General features: G+C 39.9%; 2 protein-coding genes and 1 pseudogene across 5 annotated transcripts in view; 2 read left to right on the plus strand and 1 right to left on the minus strand.

Moving 5' to 3' along the window:
- Positions 1 to 20,181, plus strand: part of SPG11 (SPG11 vesicle trafficking associated, spatacsin) — a 104,613-nt gene extending 84,432 nt beyond the window's left edge. Inside the window, exons 40-41 of the mRNA XM_054716281.1 lie at positions 1 to 176; positions 19,277 to 20,181. Of these exons, the coding sequence (XP_054572256.1) occupies positions 1 to 176; positions 19,277 to 19,374 (274 nt within the window). The 3' untranslated portion in view covers positions 19,375 to 20,181. The remainder of the gene's footprint in view (positions 177 to 19,276) is intronic.
- Positions 176 to 25,473, minus strand: EIF3J (eukaryotic translation initiation factor 3 subunit J). Of its 4 annotated transcripts, XM_008143081.3 has the most exons (8): positions 25,337 to 25,473; positions 25,158 to 25,261; positions 12,985 to 13,039; positions 12,381 to 12,472; positions 7,252 to 7,366; positions 4,919 to 5,080; positions 2,629 to 2,702; positions 176 to 2,272 (listed from the first exon to the last, which is right to left on the minus strand). In XM_008143081.3, the coding sequence occupies exons 1-8, from the start codon at positions 25,371 to 25,373 to the stop codon at positions 2,141 to 2,143; spliced, it is 771 nt and encodes a 256-aa protein (XP_008141303.1). In that variant the 5' UTR covers positions 25,374 to 25,473; the 3' UTR covers positions 176 to 2,140. The 4 variants fall into 4 exon arrangements, with proteins under 4 accessions (XP_008141303.1, XP_054572264.1, XP_028003446.2 ...); XM_054716289.1 differs by lacking the exon at positions 2,629 to 2,702 and having other exon boundaries at positions 25,337 to 25,464; XM_028147645.2 differs by lacking the exons at positions 176 to 2,272; positions 2,629 to 2,702; positions 4,919 to 5,080; ... (1 more) ...; positions 12,381 to 12,472; positions 12,985 to 13,039 and adding an exon at positions 21,273 to 21,852 and having other exon boundaries at positions 25,337 to 25,464.
- LOC114232036 (60S ribosomal protein L21-like) lies at positions 22,389 to 22,869 on the plus strand (annotated as a pseudogene).
- Positions 25,474 to 25,476: the final 3 nt, after the last annotated feature.

Genomic DNA, 25,476 nt, shown 5'->3' on the forward strand with positions numbered 1-25,476 from the left:
ATATAAACAACACCAGCCTACTGATACGGCTGTGAAAAACCTGAAGAAGTTTCTCACATATTGTGAAGATATCTACTTGTATTACAAGCTGGCATACGAACACAAACTTTATGATGTTGTGAATATGCTTCTGAAGGACCCTCAGACAGGCTGCTGTCTAAAGGACATGCTAGCAGGTTAGATGGATTCTGATACAGGTGGTGCCTGTTTTCTTACACAAATGAGGTACAGTCAGATGTTTGTGATTACAGTAGAATAATGCACTGGGAGCTTTGTTGTCCAAGTTATAAAACCCAGAACTGATCATACCAGTCCTTTGTGGGTCAAGAATGAGAGTTTTTACAAGGAAATTCCTATTTTATAAAAGTGATGTTCCTCTGTACCATTTTATATAGATATTGGTATTAAGTTCAAAACTCCCATCTTCCTCAGGATGGCTTTTACTTTAGGACATGATATAAAATTGATTAAAGAATACCTGTGCCTGCAGATTCCAGTTTCAAAGGAATTTAATATTATTTACACAGTTAAGGAACAGATGATACATTTCCATTAGTTAGAAACTGATCTCTATAATAAAATAGATTTTAAATTCAGTGCATGTCATCATTAACTGCTAAGGAAATCTTAGCCCTTGTCTGCCTTAAAACAATTTTTATTGGCTGTAATTATTGCTGTGTAGTCAGTTTTCTGTTAATTTCTCAAATCATTTGGATGGTCCTGTCTTCTACTTAGTGTTCTACAGAGCTTTGATTGAGACCACCACCGCCCCCTTTTATGTAAAAGAAATTAAAAACATTTTTTGTTCTGTCCCTACTTCTGAGTCTGACAGTTTTAAAAATTTAACAAATTTGGTTAAATTGCTTAAAAATATATATGTAATAAAGATCACTCAATCTGTGCTCACAGCCATACCTGAGTTATAAGCTCAATTACTCCAAATAAATAGTTCTAGATATCTTAATTAGGCCTTAGTAACTAACAACCAAATGATGTTTCCCCAAATAAATAAAATGAGGAAAGGGGCCTATACCTTTGTGCTATAGGGCGACCCTATTAAGGGCCTGACAAGTCATTTTTGTTTTAAAGCTATTAACTACGCATCAAGCATTTAGTAAGCTTTGTTAAGTATATAGAGAACTCTAGTCCCAAGAGCTGTGCTCTATACTCTCCAAAAATATCTCTTGGGAGATAACACCAAATTTAAGTCCTCACAATAGTGATTTTATTAAATTAGTTGCTTTATAAAACATTGCAGATGTCATAATTGTTAACATAACAATTTACCAAACTAGTTAACTGGTGCAACTTGCTGAGCATGTTTTATAAAGAAAAGGAAATGCCAAAACCCTGTTTAAAGTTATTCCACTGCAGCCCAGAAGAACAAAGGAGATTTGTTCCTCAGACACTTCAATCAGGCAAATAAAGCAGGTAGGGTTTCCCTCCCCCATCTGAAGCACTTCATCAGTAGAATAGTCTGATACACTAGACAGTATGCACTCAAGAGATTCCACAACTTGTAATACAATAACGGAGAGGTTTACCTTCTTCAGCTTCAAAGTGGAGGGTTTTGGTCATTTAATTTTTAAGTATCAAACTAGTGCTTTTCAGCCGGCCGTATCTTCACTCTGACATAAGCAGTCTTCTTCACAATGTATGTTTAATATCCTCACGCTCAATTTTAAGACAAAGCAATTTTAATACTAGGTGCACACCACATGCCCTTGCTGCGAACTGCTTTTCTTGACAAGTTATGAAGTAGTTCAAGGAGGTATGGTTAAGGCTGTATTACTGAATGGTGCTGGTCAATACTACACAATTTTTTGTCATGTCGCACTCTTTGTTTCCAATTTAGTGACTGCTGCTATAGAATCAGATAGCAACAATGACAACATTATTAAGTTTTTTTTAAAACTATGATTTAGTAGCAACTGAGGTTCCCAATTTTAACCCCTTGGCAGCAAGATCCAAGTTCCCTCATTTGCACATTAGCACCTAAGTGTCAAGGGGTTAAGTAACCAGCACAAAAGATACTGCACTTCTGATTGTAGCATTTGGCAGAACTGAAAGGAAAGGAAGTTGTGCTACATGTTGAAGGGATTGTGGGCAACAGAAAGAAGACACCAGAGAAGATAAAATGTCACATGAAATCTTCAAAGTCTTGTACATATCCTCCATCATAACCACCATAATCTGCCAGATCGTCTTTCATGGTGGCCTTTAATCCCCCTCCAGGAACCACACCTTTCTTCTTCTTTTTGGCTTTGCTTTGCTAAAGATAAAAGAGAGTCAATTCATGAGACTTGATCTACCAAGTGTATCTTTATCTGGTACAGCAACCCTCAAAGAGACACCAAAGCCTTTGGTCACAGAAAAACTTCAGTTCTCTAAGGGAGATTCCCAGACAACCCAGGGCAATTTCTACTATTAATTCAGAAACCAAGACTGTGAACATGTTTGTTTGAAAAAAAAAAAAAGAGTAAAAGTCACTCACATTCATACTGTTCTATTCCAATTTAAATGGTCGGTAAACTGCTTGACCTTTAAGTTTCCCATACTTGTTAAGAATGTTATGCCTGCACCACCATCCTAATGAAATACACACTGCCCCACACAGCTTGCTCTTACCTTTTCTTGCTTCTGTTTCTCACTACAAAGCACAGTCAGTGAATTGGTGATCTTTTTCAAGTCATCAATTTCCACTATAAAAAAAAAAGTATGCCACTAATTTTTAATCATTTTGGAAAATAAGTAAAGGCAAAATATACATTCTTCCCTATGTGCCATGAGAAATCCAATTTGTCTACCAACAACTTCAGTAACTTTGAAAAGGTTGTAATTCTCCTGTTTGACATATGGTCAGGCATACAAATCAGAACTATTAAAAACTAGAGGCCCAGTGCACGAATTTGTGCACCAGTGGGGTCCCTTGGCCTGGCCTGTGGGATTGGCCAAAACTGGCTCTCTGACATCCCCCTAGGGATCCCGGATTGCAAGAGGCACAGGCCAGGCTGAGGGACTCCACTGGTGTGCGACTGGGGCTGAGGAGAGACACAGGAGGTTCGCCAGCCAGGGAGGGACCGCGGGAGGGCTCCAGGGCGTGTCTGACCCATCTCCCTCAGTCCCAAAAGGCCGGACCCCAGCAGCAAGCTAACCTACCAGTTGGGAGTGTCTGCCCCCTGGTGGTCAGTGCATGTCATAGTGACTGGTCAACCGGTCGATTGTCCCGTTGGTCAGTGCACGTCATAGCAGGCAGTTGAGTGGCCTTAGCATATCATTAGCATATTACGCTCTGATTGGTTGAACGGTCGACCGGACACTTAGCTTATTAAGCTTTTATTATATGAGATAAAATGGCAAACTCAGCAACAAAAAATTTATCTTTATAATGACCGGTTATCACCAAGACACCAATGCTAACCAAAGAGAAACTAAGTGTCTTTACAGCTCAGTGTTCCCTCCTATTCTCTCTTCCCCACCAAACATACAGATAACCATGCCCTTCCATAATATCCTTGATGCTCAGTGAGGAGCAGCTGAATGAACATGGAATAACAATTCTTAAATCTATAGATGACAACTCCCTACCCACTGGAGTCTCCATTTTCTTGCACAGGAACTAGAATGAAAGTAGTAGCTATCTCAGAAATCTGTGTGCTATTAGGAGACAAGCCTCTTTTAGTGAACAACAATATATCCTTCTATCTTTATAAAAATACTAGAGGCCCGGTGCACAAAATTCTGCACCCTCTCCAATCCGGGACCCCTGCTGATTTAGGCCCAATCCCAGGGATCAGGCCTAAACCGGCAGTCGGACATCCCTCTCACAATCCTAGACTGGCTCCTAATCGCTCACCTGCCTGCCTGCCTTGTCGCCCCTAACTGCGCACCCCCTTTTCGCCCCCCCCCCCCCCCGCCGCTGGCCTGATCGCCCCTAACTGCTGGCCAGGTCGCCCAACTGCCCCCGCCCCCCCCCCCCCCCCCGCACCGGCCTGGTTGCCCCACACAGCCTGCTTGTTCAGTCGTTTGGTCTTCCCTCAGTAATCCCCCTGCCAGCCTGGTTGTAGGCAGCCATCTTGTGAGGGCATGAGGGTTAATTTGCATATTACCTCTATTTTATAGGATTAAGCTGAAAACAGTTTTTAGCTACCAAAAAAGTATATGGTTTTGGTTAGGGAGCTCCTTCAAAAACAGGAAAAATTGTATATGCAGAAAAGACCAACTCTGGGGATATAACTCATCAAATAACCCCCAACTTAGTAATAATTTCTCAAAACCCAATTTAAAATCCATTATGTAAAATTCCTTTTCCCCAATCTTAAAAACAGTAAATACTAGCAAAACCAGTCCCTTACGTATTGGTGCACACCCCTGGTTGTCACTCCCACACCCAGCCCCTGAAATGTGTGAATGACTCCTCTCTCAGGGCACAGCACCACACCCATGGACCCAGAGAATAGATGCCAGCTCTGTTGAGCAACTTGCACCTGGTCACGGGCTTCTTCATTTATAAAATGGACATACAGTTGCTGTCATATCAGCTCTAAAGTCTTATATGCCCAGAGAGCATTTTCCCCAAAAGACACTTCCTAGCCCCTTTCAAGATATAATTAGATAAAACAGTAAGCTAGTGTTGTATTAGCTGCTGTGGCAACAAATCTCAGATGTCTCCTTGGGAAACCATTGTAAAAACATTAAGAAGGCAGCCTCAGCCTCAAAAAGGAACAAAACCATTCAAACTAATTGCATGTTTGCAGAACACCATTCTCACAGTAACTACTAAAAATTAAATACTAAGTCTGTATATTTTAGCATTCCTACTCCACCCCCCTTCCCCCCAAAAAAAGTCAACCTCCATCTTCTTGAGTTTTCCCTTACTAAAATCCACCCACAGGGGCTAGAGATTAGAATTACTTACATGAAATACACACATCTCGAACTAAGGCTTCTAAAAAACTGGCATAATATAATGACTTTTCATACTGTGTAATTTTATCTTTTAGTAGCTTTCCAAACTCTGTGAAGTCATCTCTTGAAGATGGGTTCATAGCATCTATTCCAAAAACTGTATTAGTAACACCTGTAATAGAAAGGGAGCATTGCAAATATCAAAGATTTTTTTAAATTTTATAAACCAATTAGATATCTGAATAACCCTGCTACTTCATTCTAAAGCAGAAATTCTTAACCTGGGGCCTTGAACAGAATTCAGGGGGCCTGTGAATTTGGATGAGAAAAAAATTACAGCTTTTATTTTTACTAACCTCTGGTTTCCTTCCATTTCGATTAAAGACAAGAAATCACAGTAGCAAAACCTAACTGCTACCAACAGAGATCAGATCTTTTCCTTTCACATTACAGTTGTCTCAGATATCTTGAAATATTATTCACAGTCATTATTACTTTAAAATTACATTACTTATTAGACCGGCCCTAGGTCTTACTCAATTCATTAATAAAGAAGCATGTAATTATTGTATCAAGTTATTTTAATGTTTTGATAGCTATTTCAATATAAAAGGTTTCTTTTGTAAGTAAAATCCTATGTGTTTTGTTTTATGCATTTAAAAACATCAGATTAAAAAGGGGCCCACAGGCTTTGGCAGACTGCCATGCCAAAGAGTCCCTAGCACAAAAGGATGCTCTTAAAGCATCTGTCCAAGAACAGCCCAGAGTAAAGTGGGGAGAGAAGGAAAAAAGGAAAGAAAACTATGGTTTCTGTGAAAGTATCCACCTAACTAACTCTAGAAACTAAGCAGGAGCAAACCACATGTTAAATCCCAACAGAAAAATTAGTATGTCGGTACACTTTTGTGTCCTCAGTAGTCTAAAGTAAATTAGTTGTTAACAATGCCACTGATTCAGTATTTTAATATGAGAAACACAACACGGAAATCCTATTAACCCAATGATGACTGTATGTATGCATGTTTTTTCCTTTTAATCTGTAATTGGTGTCCTATATTAGGATTTATGGGTACCACATAAACCCTTCTCTTTAATAAACACCTGGGCGGCTTTTACCATCCTTGAAGACACAAGAGAATGGCTGTGTGCCCTCTGTGATGAGATTAAGTGCAGTTAAGACATTGCAAGCACATTCCAGCGGAACAGAGCATCAACAGCAATTCTTGAGATTACTAGTGGCCCAGTGAAAGATAAGGTCACACTTCCCATAAAAAGGAAATGATTACTACAGTCAGCCTGCTTGATTATCTTAAAGAAAAGGAATGAGGGGAAAACTAGATCGTTTTTGGCTCTAGGTTTCAATTTCCAATTATTTAACTGTTTCAATTATGATCTTCTCTGCAAAGTACTCAATAGCTGACAACAATAAACTTGGTTAAAATGAGAGCTTTTACTTCCTCTGGCCATGTTCCTTTCTTTTACCCTCTGTGCCATGTAACTCTCCCCCTGGGACACTCTGAACTTATCTATTTACAGGACCTTGAACATGTCTTTTATCTCATGCACTAACCACAGCTGCAGGTATGGCACACAGAATGGAAGCCGTCTAGAGATAGGGCATGGTGAGGGCCAAGAAGGGTTGCAGAAAGAAATTACTCTGAACATAAGAAGGCACAGCCAAAGTGGAATACCACCCTCTCACCACCACCCCGCCCTCCCAGCACTAGCATGCAATACTAAGTCTTACCCAGACTTAAGACAACAGGACAGCCCTACAGGTAGTTTGGTATTTAAATCTCAAAGCTACAGACCTCACATTCCATCCAAATTTCATACAGTTGATGAATACATTTTAAAAACTGGTAGATTTTATTTGGGTCCAATGACTTTTTATCATAAAAATCTTTTATTTGGCCTGACTGGTCTTGCTCAGTGGTTAAACATGAACCAAGAGGTTGCCAGTTCGATTCCTGGTCAGGGCACATGCCTGGGTTGTGGGCTTGATCCCTTGGTGGGGGGCGTGCAAGAAGCAGCAGATCAATGTTTCTCTCTCACTGATGTTTTTATCTCTCTCTCTTTCCCTTCCTCTCTCTCTAAAAAATCAATTAAAAACATTTTAGAAAAATACATTTTATTTGATACTCAAAACATAATTATTCAAAAATCTAAATATGCATCTCACTCTACCATAATTAATTTGAAACCTCAAATAGAAAGAGAATAAAAACTGCTAATATCTAAATTAGCCAGTAATATGTTTCTTCAAAGAAGATGTTTTCTAAACTTTCATAACTACTAAGATTTTCACAGTAATTACTTGGAACCTCAGTATCTCCCACTTACCAAAAGTTTCTTTTGCTAATTCAAGGTCTGCTTCTTCCTGTAATTTCTTTAGCCGCAGTTTATCTGCTAATTGTTCTTCTGGTGTTAGTACTTTTGTTTCTTCAGGTTCTTCTAACTAAAATGATACAGAAATGAAGTTTTAAAAGGGCTGGAATCATGATAGGTGGACCCAGTATACCTATTTTCTATGAATTTTTTATAAGCACATGTAATCATAAATAATAGCAAACACTTAAAAGTATTTACATACCTTATTTTGGCATTCTTCTAAACATTTTAGATATTTTTATCCTAATATTAAAGGGAAAAAAACTGAGGCACAGAGAGGTTAAGCAACTTGCGCATGGTAACAGGTTAACACAGCTCGTAATGGGAAAGAGCTGAGATTCAAATCCAGGAAGACTGAGTTCATTTCTACAACCTTTTTAAAAAATAAAAAATTGAGCCCTAGCTGGTTTGGCTCAGTGGATAGGGTCCCGGGTTTAGTTCCAGTCAAGGGCACATGCCTGGGTTGCGGGCTCTATCCCTAGTAGGGCGCGTGCAGGAGACAGCCAATCAATGATTCTGTCTCATCATTGATGTTTCTCTCTTTCTCTCCCCCCTCCTCCTCCTTCCTCTCCCTCTCCCTCTCTCTCTGAAATCAATAAAAGTATTTTTTTGAAGCCCTAGCTGGTTTGGCTCAATGGATAGAGCGTCAGCTTGTGGACTGAAGGGTCTCAGGTTCAATTCTGGCAAAGGGTACATGCCTGAGTTGTGGGCTCGGTCCCCAGTAGGAGGTGTGTAGGAGGCAGCCAATCAATGATTCTCTCTCATCATTGATGTTTCTATCTCTCTCCCCCTCTTCCTTCTTCTCTAAAATCAATAAAATATATTTTAAAAAAATATATATTTTTTTAAATAAAGAATTGAAATTGTAAAAAAAAAAAAAAGATTTGAGATTGTAGACAGAGTGAAAATGGCACTCACATTCTGCTGCTAACACTGTATACTGAAATAATCTTCCTAGAGCAACTTGGTAATAAGTATCAAGTCTTTATTGATAATTTCAACTAAATTTAGAACCAAACAATGTTCAACAACCAAATAATTAAATAAAGTATGGCATATCCATATGATAATAATATGCAGACATAAAAACACTTATTTCCCAATCACACACCACTGAGATGACAGTTAACATTTCTATACTGTGATGTAATTTTCTACAACACACACACACTGCTTTTACTACGATAAGGGGAAATCTTCGATAATACTAGTATTTATCAAAGTGGGAAAAAGTGAAGGGAATTTGTGTCATTGATAATTATCCATGCCTATTCAGTTTGAAGATTTTGATTCAGAAGTCCACTTCTGAAATAGATCATTTTATTTCTCATGGAGAAGATGAAATGAGAAAGTGCATTATGCCAAGTTAGAAAATCTCATTTGCTAGAAAGAAAAAGGGAAATATCTTATTTGTCTAACATGTTAAGTGTTGACATCAAGTATTTCTTGCATCAAAGCTAAATATATCTTAACTCAATACCTGGCCTAAGATAAACTGATTACATTCAGAGTAAGGTTTATGTTAGACTTGTATGTACCCACTAGAGGCCCGGTGCACGAAATTTGTGCACAGGGGCGGGGGGGGGGGGGGAATATGGGGTGTCCCTCAGCCCAACCTGTATCCTCTCCAATCTGGGACCCCAGTGGGATCGGGCCTAAACGGGCAGTCGGACATCGCTCTCACAATCCAGGACTGCTGGCTCCCAACCGCTCACCTGCCTGCCTGCCTGATTGCCCCTAACCACTTCTGCCTGCCAGCCTGATCACTCCCTAACTACTCCGCTGCCAGCCTGATCAACGCCTAACTGCTCTGCTCCCCTGCCAGCCCAATTGCCCCCAACTGCCCTCCACTGCTGGCCCGATTGCCCCTAACTGCGCTCCCCTGCCGACCTGGTCGCCCCTAACTGCCCTCCCCTGTAGGCCTGGTCGCTCCTAACTGCCCTCCCCTGTAGGCCTGGTCCCTCCTAACTGCCCTCCCCTGTAGGCCTGGTCGCTCCCAACTGCCCTCCCTGCAGGCCTGGTCCCTCCAAACTGCCCTACCTTGCTGGCCTGATCGCCCACCACTGCTCTCCCCTGCTGGCCATCTTGTGTCCACATGGGGGTGGCCATCTTGTGTGTTGGAGTGATGGTCAATTTGCATATTACTCTTTTATTAGTTAAGATGGACAAAGACAATAGGGTAGTGAAGGCCGGGGTGGAGGACAGAGTGGAAGGGGTCAATGTGGGGGAAAAGGGAATATATGTAACACTTTCAACAATAAAGATTTATGGCAGGGGAGGGGGGGATAAGAGATCAACCAAAGGACTTATATGCATGCATATTACCATAACCAATGGACACAGATACTGGGGTGGTAGGGGCTTGTCCTGGGGGGCGGGAATGGCAGAGGGGGGGGGGTGTCGATCAGGGAAAAAGGAGACATATGTAATAATTTAAACAATAAAAATTAGGAAAAAAAAGTAAAGTTTATGTTAGAGACTAATATCAAGATAGAACAAAATACAAAATAAGTATAATTCTAACTTCAATGACCAAGAAAGATCCAATCAGTAGAACTTTTGACTTCTGAACATATTTCATGGTTAAAAAATAAAGTTAAGCCTGGCCAGTGTGGCACAGTGGTTGAGGGTCAACCTATGAACCAGGAGGTCATAGTTCCATTCCTGGTCAGGGCACATGCCGGAGCGGGCTCAATCCCCAGTGTGGGGTATGCAGGAGTCAGCCCATCAATGATCCTCATTCTATTTCTCTCTTCCTCTCCCTTTGTCTCTGAAATCAATAAAACTATATATTTAAAAAAAAAAAATAAAGTTAAGCCATAGCCGGCTCAGTTGGTTGGAGAGTCGTCCCGTATACCAAAAGGCTATGGGTTTGATTCCCGGGTGAGAATTAAAAAAAAATTAAATAAAAATCTTAAAACTGAAACAAAAAAAGTGTATCAAACTAGACATAATGCCACTGGGAAGAGAATTCAAATGACTTTAGAACCCAGGACATAATTATACATCCTTAGCAGGACATATTCAAAGCTCAAAATGAATTGCAAGGAAATCCTAAAATTCATTCAGTAGCTAGCTCTACCTTGTTAGTAATATTGGTATTGTAAAAAAAAAAAAGTGTTGTCAGAATAAGAAAAAATATCAAATGAACTAATGATTACACACACACACATACACACACACACACACACACACACACACACACCTTACTTTCCTAGATTATTAATCCATGAAAAGGGGTGTAGGCTATCACAATAACACGAAGTACTACAAGCATCTAGATTTGGCCTTTAAATATTATTTTCCACTAAAAAAAAACCTCAGAGGAATAATTCCAGGGTTAAAGAAGAATGTTTATCGGGTAAGGCCGGCACTTCTTATTGTATCAGAAAACAAGGAAGCTTTCAAAGACTAATGGGGTCCCTGTGAAAAGGATAAAGATAGAAACTACTTAAAGGAACTCCTGCTGGCCAAAGTTGGGACAGTTTGAGCATCAAAAAAACTACTGTATCTTAGTAAAGCACAAAGAATTTATAAAAATCTCCAAGTCCATAAATTTACTCAAAATAAAATCCACAAAATCCCTCATTTTCACCACATGAAGTTATTATATCCCTCTTTACTCTGAAAATTGATAATTAAAAAGAAAAGAATTACTCTGCCTTTCTAGTACAAACCATATCCAAAGGAACCAAGTAGCAAAAGAAGAAAAAAACACCAGCCAATAAAAAAAAAGGGAAAAGAAGTCACAGATTGAGGAAAATCACTATTCTGCAATATCTAATGAAATAATTAGGCAATGATCATTAGTGATATAAAACTATTGGGTGAGAAGCTGACGTGAAATTGGATTATTTGCCAGAAGAAATACACTGAGTGGTCAGATTATTATGATCTCTGAATGCATAATAATCTGGCCACTCAGTGTATATCCTATATAATAAAAGGCTAATATGCAAATTGTCCCCTCGACCAGGAGTTCGACCAGCAGGCAGGCCAGCCAACCACACATGTCCCCTCCTCCTGGCCAGGCTGGCGGGACCCTACCCACCCATGCACGAATTCATGCACCAGGCCTTATATATATATTTATATACTGAGTGGCCAGATTATAATAACCTGGCCACTCAGTGTATGTTATTTTATGAGAAGGATCAGGCTGTCTCAACTTTAACCCAGTGATCAATTTTAGCATCACTAATAATAGGACAGACATTACATGACTATTGATATGATGTGAAGCAATATGAACACAGCATTACCTCTAAAGCAGCGGTCACCAACCTTTCAGATCTCACGGACCACTGGTGGGCGACCACTGCTCTGAAGTATTCCACTTTGGGACAATTATAAAATGAATAATGTCTGTTATTTATTTTAGCAAAAAATAGATGAAGCAAATATGGCAAAATATTAACAACTATGACCTGTATGATTATTCATTATGCTATTTACTTTCGCACTTGAAATTTTTAATGAAAAGTCAAGGGGAAAAAACTATGATCTGATATGGAAAGATCTCTCCAGGCTATACCAAATAAAGCAAGATGGAAACTATAAAAAAGAAATAAGATTATACAGTTGTATCCAAATATATAAAGACACTTTGGAAACATAAGAAACCAGTATTTACTTATGGGATACAGGGAGAGAAACAGGATAAATGAGTGAAGGATTGGGAGTGCTTCTTATTTTGATTTTTGAATCATTTAAATGTGTTTTCTATTTAAAAAAACAACACAAATTAATACAAGATTCCTGATCTTGCTCCAAATATTCAACAACAAAAACACATAGTACCTGGCAGAGAAACGGACACTTTTTATATGACTATGGTCATTACACAATCATACCTGTTCCCCAATGTTTGTGAAAACTTGAAAGGCATTCTAATACATAAAGTTTCTGGGTTTGGTTTTTGTAAAAACCACAAATTCAGTTTTGGGATAAACTTATTGATGGTGTCCATTTAATGCCTTTACAAAGCCCCTCAAATTGCAAGGCAATATTTGTTGCCAGTTAAGACACTGTACTACTATTGATGTGAGAGTTCTATATTTTAGAAAATCAATAGTACTTACCCTCTTTTTAATTTCTTCTTGCCTTTTCTTCTGTTGCCGTTCTTTCTCTTTTATCTTCTCTGTTATTTTTTTCTTTTCTGAAATTTTTACTTCTAAAGGTAAAGAAATTTTTAAATCAAATTATTTTTAATATTTTCCAGTTTATGGATGAGACAGACATGATACTTGTATACTTCAAGAGGCCAACCCTCTCCCAGCTCCAATTTCATATGGTGATTTCTTGGCAAATAAGAATGGGAAAGTTCTGGAACTCTTCCTTTCCTCTCTAACCTGAACCCTAAGACCCAAACCCCTGCCTTCCTATTTCCCCATAGTCCTTTAGGCAGGACTTAGATCATTCAACTATGATACCACACCCTTTACTCTCTCCTAACATTAAAAAAACAAACAAACAAACAAAAAAACCATGTATCTAATCTAATAATGTTTTGAGATGAGAGAAGAGATGCAGGGAGAAGATAATAAAGTGGGAATGGAAGGATGTTTGGTTTCTAAATACCAAAATTTTCAATTTTGTGAGTTTCTTTTCATTTGTCTTAACATAGTAAGTACCAGATACTCACCAAGACATAAAACCAAAAATGTAGAAACCCCAGTAGCTCACCTGGTTTTACTTCTGCTTCCTCTTTTTTTTCCTCATCATCGTCATCCCAATTATCCTAAAGAAAAGAACCTCCATTAGTAACTCTTGCATTTTTACTTTTCCATGTCAACTTTATTATCAACTTGTCTAACTCCATAGAAACATGCTTGCTGGTATTTTTTTGGTAACTGCATTAAATTTATAAATTAATATTGGAGAACTGTCATCTTATGTTAAGCTGTTCTTGCCAAGCAAAAGGACTATCTTTCCATTTGTTCAAGTTTAGCTCTGTATCTTTCAAGGATTGATTTAAAGTTTATCTTTTAGAGGTTTTGCACATTTCTCCTTTTATTTTAATTTCTTTTTGCACATTTCTCTTTATGTTTATTCCCAAGCATTTCATCTTCCATGTTACTACTATAAATAGGGTTGTGTGTTTTTTCCCTTTTATGTCCTGGTTATTTGTGTATAGAAAAACTATTAGGTTTTGGTTTTTATTTTAGAGAGAAAGGAAGGGAGTGAGAGAAGAACACCGGTTTTGTTGTTCTACTTGTTTATACATTCATTGGTGTGTTTTTTTGTATATGCTTTGACTGGAAGTTGAATCTGCAACCTTGGCGTGTGGGGACAAATGCTCTAAACTGAGCTACCTGGCTAGAGTAGGCTTTTTTTGTGTTTTTTGTTGTTGTGTGTGTGTGTTTTTTGTTTTTGTTTTTAATAGCTTTTTAATGGAATTTATTGGGGTGACATATAGCCTACCATACTGATTTCATTTACCACTTAAATTAGTTTTATCATTGGTTCTCTAGGGTTCTCAAAGTATACTATCATATCATCTGCAAACAAGAGATACCTTTAATTCTTCTTTACCAATTCTATGCCTCCACAACTGATTTATTTTATCTAACTGCAACTGCTACACCCCTAGAGCACAATGTGAACAGCAGGAGAGATAATGGGCATCATTGCCTTGATCTTCTCTAAGGGAAATGCCTCTAGTGTTTCCCCATGAATTGCTATGAACCTCACCACATTTATGCAATAAAATTTATCAATCTTTTATTGCCTCTTGATTTTCTTACAGCAAAGAATTTTCTTCTAGAACATGTATGATTTTATTGTGGGGTTTTTTTTTTCATTTAGATATCTGATCCATTTGGAGTTTCTTTTGTATGGTGTGAAATATGGACCTATTTTATCTTTTTCCAAATGGTTACCTAGTTGTAACAGCATCATTTATTAAAAAAATCCATCTTTGGCCAAAACCGGTTTGGCTCAGTGGATAGAGCGTCGCGACGCCTGCGGACTGGAAGGTCCCGGGTTCGATTCAGGTCAAGGACATGTGCCTTGGTTGCGGGCACGTCCCCGGTGGCGGGTGTGCAGGAGGCAGCTGATCGATGTTTCTCTCTCATCGATGTTTCTAACTCTCTATCTCTCTCTCTCTTCCTCTCTGTAAAAAATCAATAAAACATATTTTTTAAAAAATCCATCTTTGCCCCGTCATTTACCATATACTATATTTCCATAGGCATCTGGTCTATATCTGCTTTCTATACTATCCCATTAATCTATTGTTTCTTCATACATCAGTACCAGACTGCTTTAATTAATTACATAGACTTTATAGTATGTTCTTATGTAAGCTAGGGCTAGTCTCCTCTTGTAGATCTTTTAGTGTTTTCCTGCCATTCTTGCATATTTGTTTTTCCATATTAACTTTTATATCAACTTGTCTAATTCCATAAAAAAAGCTTCTCCATTAACAAGTAAAACGCAAGCCCTGGCCAAGTAGCTCAGTTGGTTAAAGCATCATCCCAATATGTCAAGGTTTCGAGTTTAATCTCAGATCAGAACACATACAAAAATCAACCAATGAATGCATAAATAAGTGGAACAACAAATCAGTATTTCTCTCTCTTCTCTCCCTCTCTCCTCCCCACTTCCCCTCTCTCTCTCTAAAATCAATAAATAAAAGTAAAAACCACCACACAGGACAACCAAACCAAAACTAAAACCCTCTCTTAAATTCATAGTTGTTTTAAAATAAAAAAGTAAGTACTTTACCCTTCTTACTTTCCCATATGTAAAAACATCCAACATTCTAACCATTGGCTCAATTATTTCAAGCAGTATTCCATACAGCACAACCCTGGTTACTGAATTAAATACAGTGCAAGGTTGGGCAAAACTAGGTTCATAGTGTTTGTATGGAAAATAATACAATAATCAATAAATAATACAAGAATAAACTCTTTTGCATACTCAATATTTAAGAGGAGTCAAGAATTGATAAACAGCTTCATGGAACACACTCCCTAACTTGGGTGGGATACTTTAAGGTAGATATATACTCTGTCTTTTCTACCTATAACACAGTCATTGAGCTAAAAATAAACTGATTATCAAACAATTTTCTAAAGGCTCCACAGAATTCAGAAGGTTTAACCCTTTGCACTCGGATGTCGAGTGTGACTCGACACGGTTAGCAGTAGAATAAAGGAATCGAGAAAAGCAAGCGAGTGCAAAGGGTTAAGTTTAATAAGAACAGACACAGCTCTGTGTTTAAATAGGGTTTTAATGTATAGGTAGCCTGGACATTGTCTAAGCAACCACCAGGCACACTATGACACACAATTTGAATCTGAGCCATAGGATGGCAGATGCAGAGCAGGCAGTCCTGACGCTACTAGAAGATGCAAAGGCTGACTAATGTGCTTTAAATATGACACCAAGCTCTGGTTTTATAACAAAATAGATCATAAAATCTGAATCAGTCTAGGTATATAAACTAACCAAGCTTTGATTCTTTCTCTTTTTTTAAGATTTTTTTTATTGGTTTTTAGACAGAGAGGAAGGGAAATGGAAAGAGAGAGAAACATTGATGTGAGAGCAAAACACCGATAAGCCACCTCCCACATTCCCCCCACTGGAGATCTAGCCCACAATCCAGGCAAGTGCTCTCACCAGGAATTGACCCGGCAACCCTTCAGTGCTCGAACTGAGCCACACTAGCCAGGGCAAGCCTTGATTCTTTTTTATTTTATTAAATATATTTTTACTGATTTCAGTGATGAAGGGAGATAGAAACATCAACGATGAGAATCATTGATTGGCTGCCTCCTGCACGCCCCACACTGGGGCCTGAGCCAACAACCCGGGCATCTGCCCTGACCGGAAATTGAACCTCCTGGTTTATAGGTTGACTGTCAACCACTCAGCTATGGCGACCGAGCAAGACTTCTTTTTTTCCTTTTCACAAGCCTTGATTCTTAATAAAAATCTGTACTTCCACCAAAGAAACAAAAAGTCCGAATTAAGGCTGCCATGAGGTCTGCAAGCACAGTAGAAAGAACTTATATAGAAGTAAAAATATTTTTATACATATGAGCCTAACCAGCGGTTAAGGACAACAGGGGGGTGGGGGCATGTGTGGGGAAGGGTGTGGGCTGGGAATGGGGGGATGAGGACAAATATATGATACCTTAATCAATAAAGAAATTTAAAAATATATATATTTTTATAATCACTTTACCTTGGCAATTTAACCCATAGCTCAGAGTTCACAGAATGAAAGCAAACCATGAGCAGACTAGGGGTTGGGGGGACTGGGTGAAAGAGGTGAAGAGATTAAGAAGTACAAATTGGGCCCAGCTGGAGTGGCTAAGTGGTTAGGCATCAACCTATGAACCAGGTCAGGGCACATGAACAGGTTGCTAGCTTGATCCCCAGTGTGGGGTGTGTAGGAGGCAGCTGATGAATGATTCTTTCTCATCATTGATATTTCTATCTCTCTCCCCGCTTCTGAAATCAATAAAAAACATATTGGGGAGGGAGGGGGAGAAGAAGTACAAATTGGTAGTTACAAAATAGTCACAGGGATGTAAAGTACAGCATAGGCAAATATAGTCAAGAATATTTTGAGAACTATGTATGGTACCAGGGGGGTACTGGAAATACTGGGGAGAACACTTTGCAAAATATATGATTGTCACTATGTTGTACACCTGAAACCAATACAAAATAATATTAAAAGCAAGCTATAACTGAAAAATAAAATATTAAACCTGTGTTATTGGTTAAAAAAGAAAGAAAACCAGCTAGTCATTGTTGGGACATCTGAGATAATAGAGTTAGAAATTAGAGAGCAAATGTTTGCATTACCTTTCTGGTTTAAGTCCTTATAGCAATACACCACAAGACGAAAGGAACCAGAGAACTAAAAATAAAAGTTAACTACCAGACATTTTGTTGTTGTTTTAATCTTCACAGGATACAGGAGAGCTGGGTCTGTGAGTGGCATGCTGCTTAGGCAGTGCTTCAGATAGGAGGACCATTTGCTTATTTCCAGGAAGTGCATATTCACAACTCTAATAGTGATAATGATGATAGTAGTAGTAGTAGTAGTAATAATAATAGTAGTAATAATAATAGCATTTACTAAGTGCTTACTTCACTCCAGGCACTGTACAAAGGGCTTTATATGTAACACAGTAACCCTCACAGAAGTCTTTTAAGATGGTGTTATCCCCATTTTACAAAGACACTAAGACCCAGAAATAGCTACCCCACAATCTCAGTGAAACATTTTCTGAATGGACCAAAGTTCCTTTAAAGTGTCATGGTAAACATGACTTCTAACCTGAGTCATGAAATATAACTATCTGGGAACTAGGTCCCTCCCCACCAAAATTTGTTCTTTCAGTTAGCTCTGAAGGAGCTCCCCTGGAATCTCCTCAAAGAGAAAGGTATGGCTCCTACAAAGAAAATATGCCCAGCTACAACTACATAAGTTACCCATAGTGATGATTTTATACTAACTTTAAGAACCTAGTCTAGCATCTCAGGTACTGAAAGGCTAAGAAGGAAGAGGTATAGCTGAAAAGGAGCAATTCCTCATTCCAAAAACTACTAAATTGAGAAACATGCAACAAAGCTTTTTTTTCAATGCTGATTCCCTTTCCCATTAAAACATCATGCCCACCCCACCATAGCACTGCTCCCTCAGTATGTCATGCACACTAACTCTATGCCTCATACCTTCTGTCCCTGGTTTCCCCCTCAAAGCAAAAATCTTATCCCATACAGTCAAGACTAGATAGAATTCCACATTCCCTTTCCCTTCTCCTTCCCCCACAGGCAGGTATCCCTTAACCTGTAAGGGACCCCATGAGACTTGCAACCAGGGGAGCAATGGGCAGCAGCAGCTTGTCCCGGGCTAACCCCCTGAACCTGTCTCCAGGGCCCCCTTTCCTCTGACTTCCCAGGGAGCCAAAGCAGCCCAGCTGAGGCTCTAATGCTCCTTCTATGCCCTTCATTGTTTCACTGCCCTGAGTTTTTGCTGTGGTCAATAAATTCTTGCTTTTCTTAAAAAAAAAAAAAAAAAAAAAGGAAACTGGTCACATTTCCAAATAGATATAATCCCCAAAGCAAAAGGCCAGGTAGCTTTCCCCAGCAACTTAAAAAGAGTTTTTGTTTCCCTAGTTATAAAATATGCAGGTGCTCTAAAAGTAAATGTAAGGTAGAAATGTCTAAATCTGCCCAATTTTCTGTAAACACTAGGACTTTGTAAATGCTGACAATAAATTCAGATAAAATGCAAAAAGGATTCCTAGAGAAACACCTAAAAAATTAACACTTAAAATAGGGAGTAAGTCTGTAATTTAGTAAGCCTTAAGTGGTTATTTGCTTCAAGAGACTACCTACCAATATCTAATTAAATTCCTTACCCAGTTATTTTAGGAAGCCAATAAATCTTGCAACCATTACATACAATGTATCTCCTAAAATGGCCAGCTTCCTTAGACAGAGGCTGTTTATAAACTACAACTTGCTTATCTATACTCTTCTCCTACAGACACACACCCAACAGCATTTGAGCCATTTCTCTGAGAGATATGGCTGCTTTTCAAGTTTAAAACTGCTTCCCAATTGAACTAGGAATTGAAAACAAAAATTTTAAACCCTGCTTTTTATTTATAATAATGCAGCCAGTAGTTGGTTGGTCTGTCATTTTTATAACGTACAACTACAGAATGTCACATGCAATTAGAGAACACATTTAGGGCTGAAAATGCTTTCCAACTTAAGCAAGATATATTTATAGATCGTCAAACAGAAGTAGCTTCAAGAGCAGTAAAATTTTTCTGCCCCATAGCCATAGCCCACTAACTAACATATACTTCTTCCCCCTTTTCTTTAAGTAGTTGAATTAGATAAAGCATAATCTCTTGCAGGAGAAGAGCCTTTCACTGGCCGGTGTTTTGTTGTTGTTGTTAATCCTCACCAGAGGATATTTTCTCCATTGATTTTTCAGAGAAAGTGGAAGGGAGAGAGATGCAGAAACATCCATCTGAGAGACATCGATTACACCGGACTGGGGCTGGGATCAACAAGCTGGCAACCCAGGTATAACCGGAATCGAACCTGCAACCCTTCAGTCTGCAGGCCTATGTCAACAATAAATTCAGATAAAATGCAAAACCAGCTAGACCCTGGCTAGTGTTATTCTAACCTGCTCTGAGAGGTCTCAGATCTCTGTAATGGCCCCTGGCAAGGCTGGATTTCCCAGCAAAGTTCAGTTTTTATAAGAAGTTCAAAGATTCTTCCATCATCTTAAAGCTATACTGGTCTCTGGAAACCAAATCATTCATTTAATTCAACTTCATTAAGTTTTTAACATCCTATTATGTATGGTTTAGCACTCAGCTGAATTCCTTCCCAGTGCCTGTCTGATATTCTGAACTGTTATGAATCACTACTACTTTAAATTCCTCGCTAAGCAAGATCTAGATCAAGACACAGAACTCTAACCAAGTAGCTTAATTATTTCCAGTGTTCCAGCATTACAATAACAGTATGTAAGTATTTTTCAATAGCAAACATGCTTCCTAACTAAAAACTTTCATTTATAAAACCTGTCAGGGTACTGCTCTGGCCGGTGTGGTTGAGTTGATTGAGTGTTGTCCCATGTACCAAAAGGTTGCTGGTTCGATTCCCAATCAGGGCACATGCCAGGGTTGTGGGCTCAATCCCCAGTAGGAGGTGTGCAGGAGGCAGTCGATCTGTTCTCTCTCTTCCTTTCTCTCTAAAATCAATAAATACATTCTTTAAAAAAAAAACAACTGTCAGGGTATTGAAATGATATAATTGGGATTTTCTTCAAAATAATCTGGTTGGGCCCTAACCTGTTTGGCTTGGACCAAAGGGTCCCGGGTTCTATTCCGGTCAAAGGCACATACCTCAGTTGCAGGATCCTCCCCTTCCCAGGTCCTGGTCAGGGCTCATTCAGGAGGCAACCAATCAATGTATTTCTCTCACATCGATGTTTCTGTCTTTCCCTCTTTCTTTCACTCCCAAAAAAAATCAATGGAAAAATATCGAGTAAGGGGAGAAAAAAAAAATCTGGTTGGGGGAGGAGAGCTATAAGTGGGGATATAGAAGAAGGAAGATTGGCCATGAATTTATTAAACTTTTCTTTCTACTTCTGTATGTTTTGAATTTTTCATAAATTACACACATACTTAAAGATACCCATTTCCTGGCAAAATGCTCACCTTCTGAATATTTCCCAACAATCTCCCATTTCTCTAAACACAGATCCCCTGCTTCAGAAGTGCTATTTCCAATGCTTGAAAAATGTCCTTACTGTGACAGATTTAAGCTATTAACCCACAAAGGATCCTAACAGATGGTTCAATGGGTAGGATGCTGCAGGCAGTTTTCAACTCTAGGATCTTTATAAGAAATTCTATAATAACGTTATAGAAGCAAATGCCTGAGACACTGAACAAAACCAGAAGCAGTTTTCTCAAAACAAGCTGTACACTCTTTGAATAAATCTAGCTTGGACTCTGTTCTACTAAAATGCTGGGAGACTAGTAAAGTTGTACTGTCCCGGCTTGCAGTGGATAGGTACTCACTGCCTTCTTGTCAACACAGCCTACACATCATTCCAGCAATGGGGAAAGAGTCCAGCAATATATACCAAATGAACAGTTCCTCCCACAGCCTCTGTATATCATCAGTATAGTAAGAAAAGTAAAACAAAGCCAGTATAACAGGAAAGTATGCTCCCTGGTTCTAACCTTTTCAAGTGGAAGAAGCATAGGCTTTCCCTCCATGAATATTAACAATTCTATCGTTTACCTAAACCACTTCTGCCATTGTCAGATAGCTATTTTAAAAGTCAAGCGCAGCAAAATGCTATAATGTCTACTAAAAGATAGTAAACTACTGTAGTAAATTACTGTAACAAAGACCTCAGTTTTCCTTTCATTTCTCAGGACATTACAAATGACATTATATTTATATTCTTTTTTTAAAAAATAAACTTGTTTATTGGGGGGCAAGAGGATACAAGCAATATAAAAATCAAAAGCTTATATGGCTTTATTGGCTTTTCTTTCTCTTGTTCAATGGGGGTGAGATTTTATTTGTACTTTTTTTAAGAGTTCCAATCTGCTCATGAAATTCTTATACAGGGGAAGCTGTGGGGCACATATTCCATTGGGAGGACTCTTATCAGGGTGAAGTAGCTGCTCACTTCCTTCCCTTCTGTTTCATGTGGACTACGAAATAGTCACTGCATGTGATGGTGAGCCCAGGAATTAGCGAAAAGAAGCTCTGGAAGCCCACTCTGCCGCCTCGGCACTGGTCCAGGTTCTTCATTATTTTGTCTACAGCCAGAGGGTCTTTTTGATTTTCCAAAAATCCAGGGAACTCCTTTTCCATGAGAACTCTTAGGTCCTTCTTTGTTAAGTAGTCTTTATCCCCAGCAAACTTTTGAAACGTGAACATCATGGTTTTCATGGCGTGTTCCATTTGAGACGGCATTTTGGTGAGGTCTTGGCGGGAGGCTGCCGGGATGCGCGGCCAGTCTAAATCTATATTCTTAAAGGTTAAACACTAGATACTGATATAAACTGAAAATTTACTGTTTCCACATACCTTCTGAAGACAAAATTCACATATTGGCTGGTGTGGCTCAGTGGTTGAGGGATGACCTATGAACCAGGAGGTCATGGTTTGATTCCTAGTCAGGGCACATGCCCCAGATTTCAGACTCAATCACTAGTTGGGGGCATGCAGGAGGCAGCTGATCGATGTTTCTCTCTCTCTCTCTCTCCTTCCTCTCTCTGAAATCAATAAAAACATTTTAAAAAATTAATATATTGTATTAAGGACTATGATTACTCAATCTCATGGAAACTAAGCCTTGTTTGCATCTCCTTAGGAAAGGATTAGATACTATAACATTAGAATTCAGATATTTGGTATTACTCACTACCATCCAAGGAGACAAAATTCAACTTTTGATTGGTAACCTTTGAGCAAGCAAAAACTTGCTTGATAAACTTGGTCATTCCATTCAAAACATAAAATTCAGCCTTTAGGCCGGAACCGCCATCTTCCAGTAATCTGCCAAAGTGACTAACACAAAGGGAAAGAGGAGAGGCACCCGCTACATGTTCTCTGGGCCTTTCAGAAAACATGGAATTGTTCCTTTGGCCACATACATGTGAATCTACAACAAAGGTGATATTGTGGACATCAAGGGAATGGGTTTTATTCAAAAAGGAGTGCCCCACAAATGTTACCATGGCAAAACTGGAAGAGTCTCCAGTGTCACCCAGCATGCAATTGGCATTATTGTGAACAAGCAAGTTAAGGGCAGGATTCTTGCCAAGAGAATTAATGTACGTATTGAGTATATTAGGCACTCTAAGAGCCAAGACAGCTTCCTGAAACGTGTGAAGGAAAATGATCAGAAAAAGAAGGAAGCCAGAGAGAAAGGTACCTGGGTTCAACTGAAGTGTCAGCCTGCTCCACCCAGAGAAGCACTCTGTGAGAACCAATGGGAAGGAGCCTGAGCTGCTGGAGCCCATTCCCTATGAACTCATGGCATGATAAGTAGAAAAAATAAAGAAGACTTCTGTGCTGATAAAAACGTTTCTCTTAATTGGTAGAAGTGTGGCATCCCTTTCCCCAAAGAATTAAAGAAAACTTTGTGTCCTAAAAGAACACACAAAAATCAACAACCATAAAATTCACAGTAAACTGCCATTATGGCGAGAATTTACTCCTTCTGAGCTTAGGAAATAAAAAATGTGGCACAAAATAAACCCCAATACTAGATCTAAACAGCCTAAGAATACATTCCATTAGCCAGAAAAAGTAAGAGAAATTAACATTTACAGAGTGCCTACCCTGTATCAGGCAATTCTGCTTAATGTTTCCTCTGCTATCTCATTTAAAATGTAAATTAACCCCCTGAGGTAGCTCCCTTAATGACAAGTTACAGATTGAAAACTAAAACAAAGATTAAAAACTTGCTTATGACCACAAATATAAAAAATGCCAAGGCAACATATCAACCCAGGTCTGTCGATTCCGGAGTCCAGGAATCAAACTATTCTGTGGATATCATTATCATGAGAATCTTGAAGAAACTAAACAGAAATAAACCAACATTTAAACTTGGAAATAAAGCAGACAAGTTCAGCTTTCTTCTCCAAGATCAACTTCAAAGTTTATGTAAAATAAATAAGCTATTTGTATAAAAGAAATTCTGCACTGAAAGAGTAAATTGGCAAGATGACTTTTATAGTCCTTTAAACTCGTAAATCTCCAAAATTAATCCCAAGTGGTCAGAATTACATTTATCAGGATTAATACCATAGACCCAATAATCTCAGGCAGTTTACTTCATGACATCAGCCCAGATTACTCCACTCAAACCTCATTTTCTGGTACTTTTGTCCAGATTTCTCTCATCTTTTCTTCTCATTTGATAATTTATTTCCAATTTTCATTAACAGGTATCTTAACTGCTGCATCCAAGTATACACAGAAAAATTAAAAGGGCAAATCTGAACTAAAGGCTCCAAACAGAAAATCTTCTACAATGTAGGGAAGTAACATATCTTACAATGAAGGGGTTAACATAATCCATTCCCATGTCTAAGTACCTTCACAACGCTACTCATTTATTAACCCCAATGTGTGAAAAGCTCCCATCATTTCTGAACCTCAGGTTGTTCAAGAAACTGTACATTCACCTCATCAGACTCAGGAGAAAGCAGGACTAAGTATTAAGTTAACTAATTATCTAGCTCAAAATTTTTTAACCCAAGCAGAAGGACTTGTAGAAATAAGTGAATGCCAAAGAGTAGAAGTTGGGAGTAAAATATTCACTAAATGAACCAAAATCACGAAATACCACTTTCCAATTCATAAAAAAACTTTATCTGCACAAATATTTTAAAAATGTGAGAACTTTATTAATAAGAGTCTTAACATGATGGGCTTGAGACTTCTGAAGCTACCTTTAAAAAATGCCATAGTCATAAATTCCTGAAGCCACATAAGCCCCCAGGAGTTTTCAAAAGTGAACCATGAAGGTAAATCTGGATCACATCTACAGGCATGCACGGGCCCCCGCTCTAACCCCACCACCAAGTCTGCGACCTCTCGTGTTAAGATGAATGTCACTCTGTCAACTTTAGAGTTTTCAGGTCACGGCGGGCTACCTGCCCCGTTTCTGAGCAGTAACTGTTGGCTATTTCAGTACTCAGTTCATCCTTTTACCACAGGGTGTGGGCAGAGAGGCTGAAAGTTACTTCGCTTTACTATTTCTATTGCTCTTGCGTGAAAAAGTTAAAATTAAGCCACAACATTTTCCTTGTCTAATTGTACAAACTCTACAACTGGGCCTTCGGGGGCATAAATGAATTACTGGCTCTGGGGAGACAGGAGCTCGAAAAGGCAGGTGCGTTGCACGGTTCTCCATATGGGACATGAGCAGCGGGGCTCCATCCCCACTCTGCCGGCCTCCTCGGGGCGAGAGGCTCCGGACCACGAAGTTTGCACGTGGGCCGCCCGGCCGCTGCTGTCACCTCCCGTCGCCAGTTGGCGGGTGGGATGCAGGCCGGGGCGCGGACCGACAAAGGGCTGGGGCTGGGGCAGGGCCGCCGCCGCCTCGCCGAGGAAGTCCGAAAGGCCACGCTGCCCGCCCGGCCACACAGTCGGTGAGCGGAGGGGGAGAGGGCAGCGGCGGGCCCTGAGCTCGCGCCCGACCCAGGGCTCGCAGGCCCGGGCGGCGCCCCTGGGCCCAGGGTCCGTCCGCCCGCCCGCCCGCCCAGCGGTGGGCAACTCTGCCCGCGACGGCGCTGCCCGCAGCCCCGGCCCGCACCCACCTTGACGTCCTCGTCCTCGTCCTCGCCTTCCCAGCGGTCCCCGCCGGCGGTACCGCCGGCCCCCACCTTCCGCACCGGGTCTTCCACGGAGAACGTGTCCGCGTCTATGGAAGAGAGCGAGCCGCGTTAGTGCCAGCCTGGGCGAGGGGCCGCGCCCTGCCCCCGGAACTTCCCCTCACCCCAGGAGTCGGAGTCCCCCGCCGCAGCCGCCGCCATGTCGAGCCGGGTGTGAGCGTGTGTGAGGGGCGAGCCAGCGAGGGGCGAGCGCGGCGGAGGTGAGTCACTGGATTCGCTCTCGTTGGCCCGCGCAGGGCACGCT

The sequence above is a fragment of the Eptesicus fuscus genome, chromosome 5 (assembly GCF_027574615.1).
Source record: "Eptesicus fuscus isolate TK198812 chromosome 5, DD_ASM_mEF_20220401, whole genome shotgun sequence".
NCBI classification, from domain to species: Eukaryota; Metazoa; Chordata; class Mammalia; order Chiroptera; family Vespertilionidae; genus Eptesicus; species Eptesicus fuscus.

Bases quoted from the DNA above. Each gene is read 5' to 3' on its own strand.
- EIF3J (XM_008143081.3), bottom strand. From the start codon at position 25,373: ATGGCGGCGGCTGCGGCGGGGGACTCCGACTCCTGGG. The intron at 25,262-25,336 runs GTGAGGGGAAGT...TCTCTTCCATAG, and splicing joins GGGGGACTCCGACTCCTGGG to ACGCGGACACGTTCTCCGTG. The intron at 2,273-2,628 runs GTAAGAGCAAGC...TTTTATCTTTAG, and splicing joins AGAAACAGAAGCAAGAAAAG to CAAAGCAAAGCCAAAAAGAA.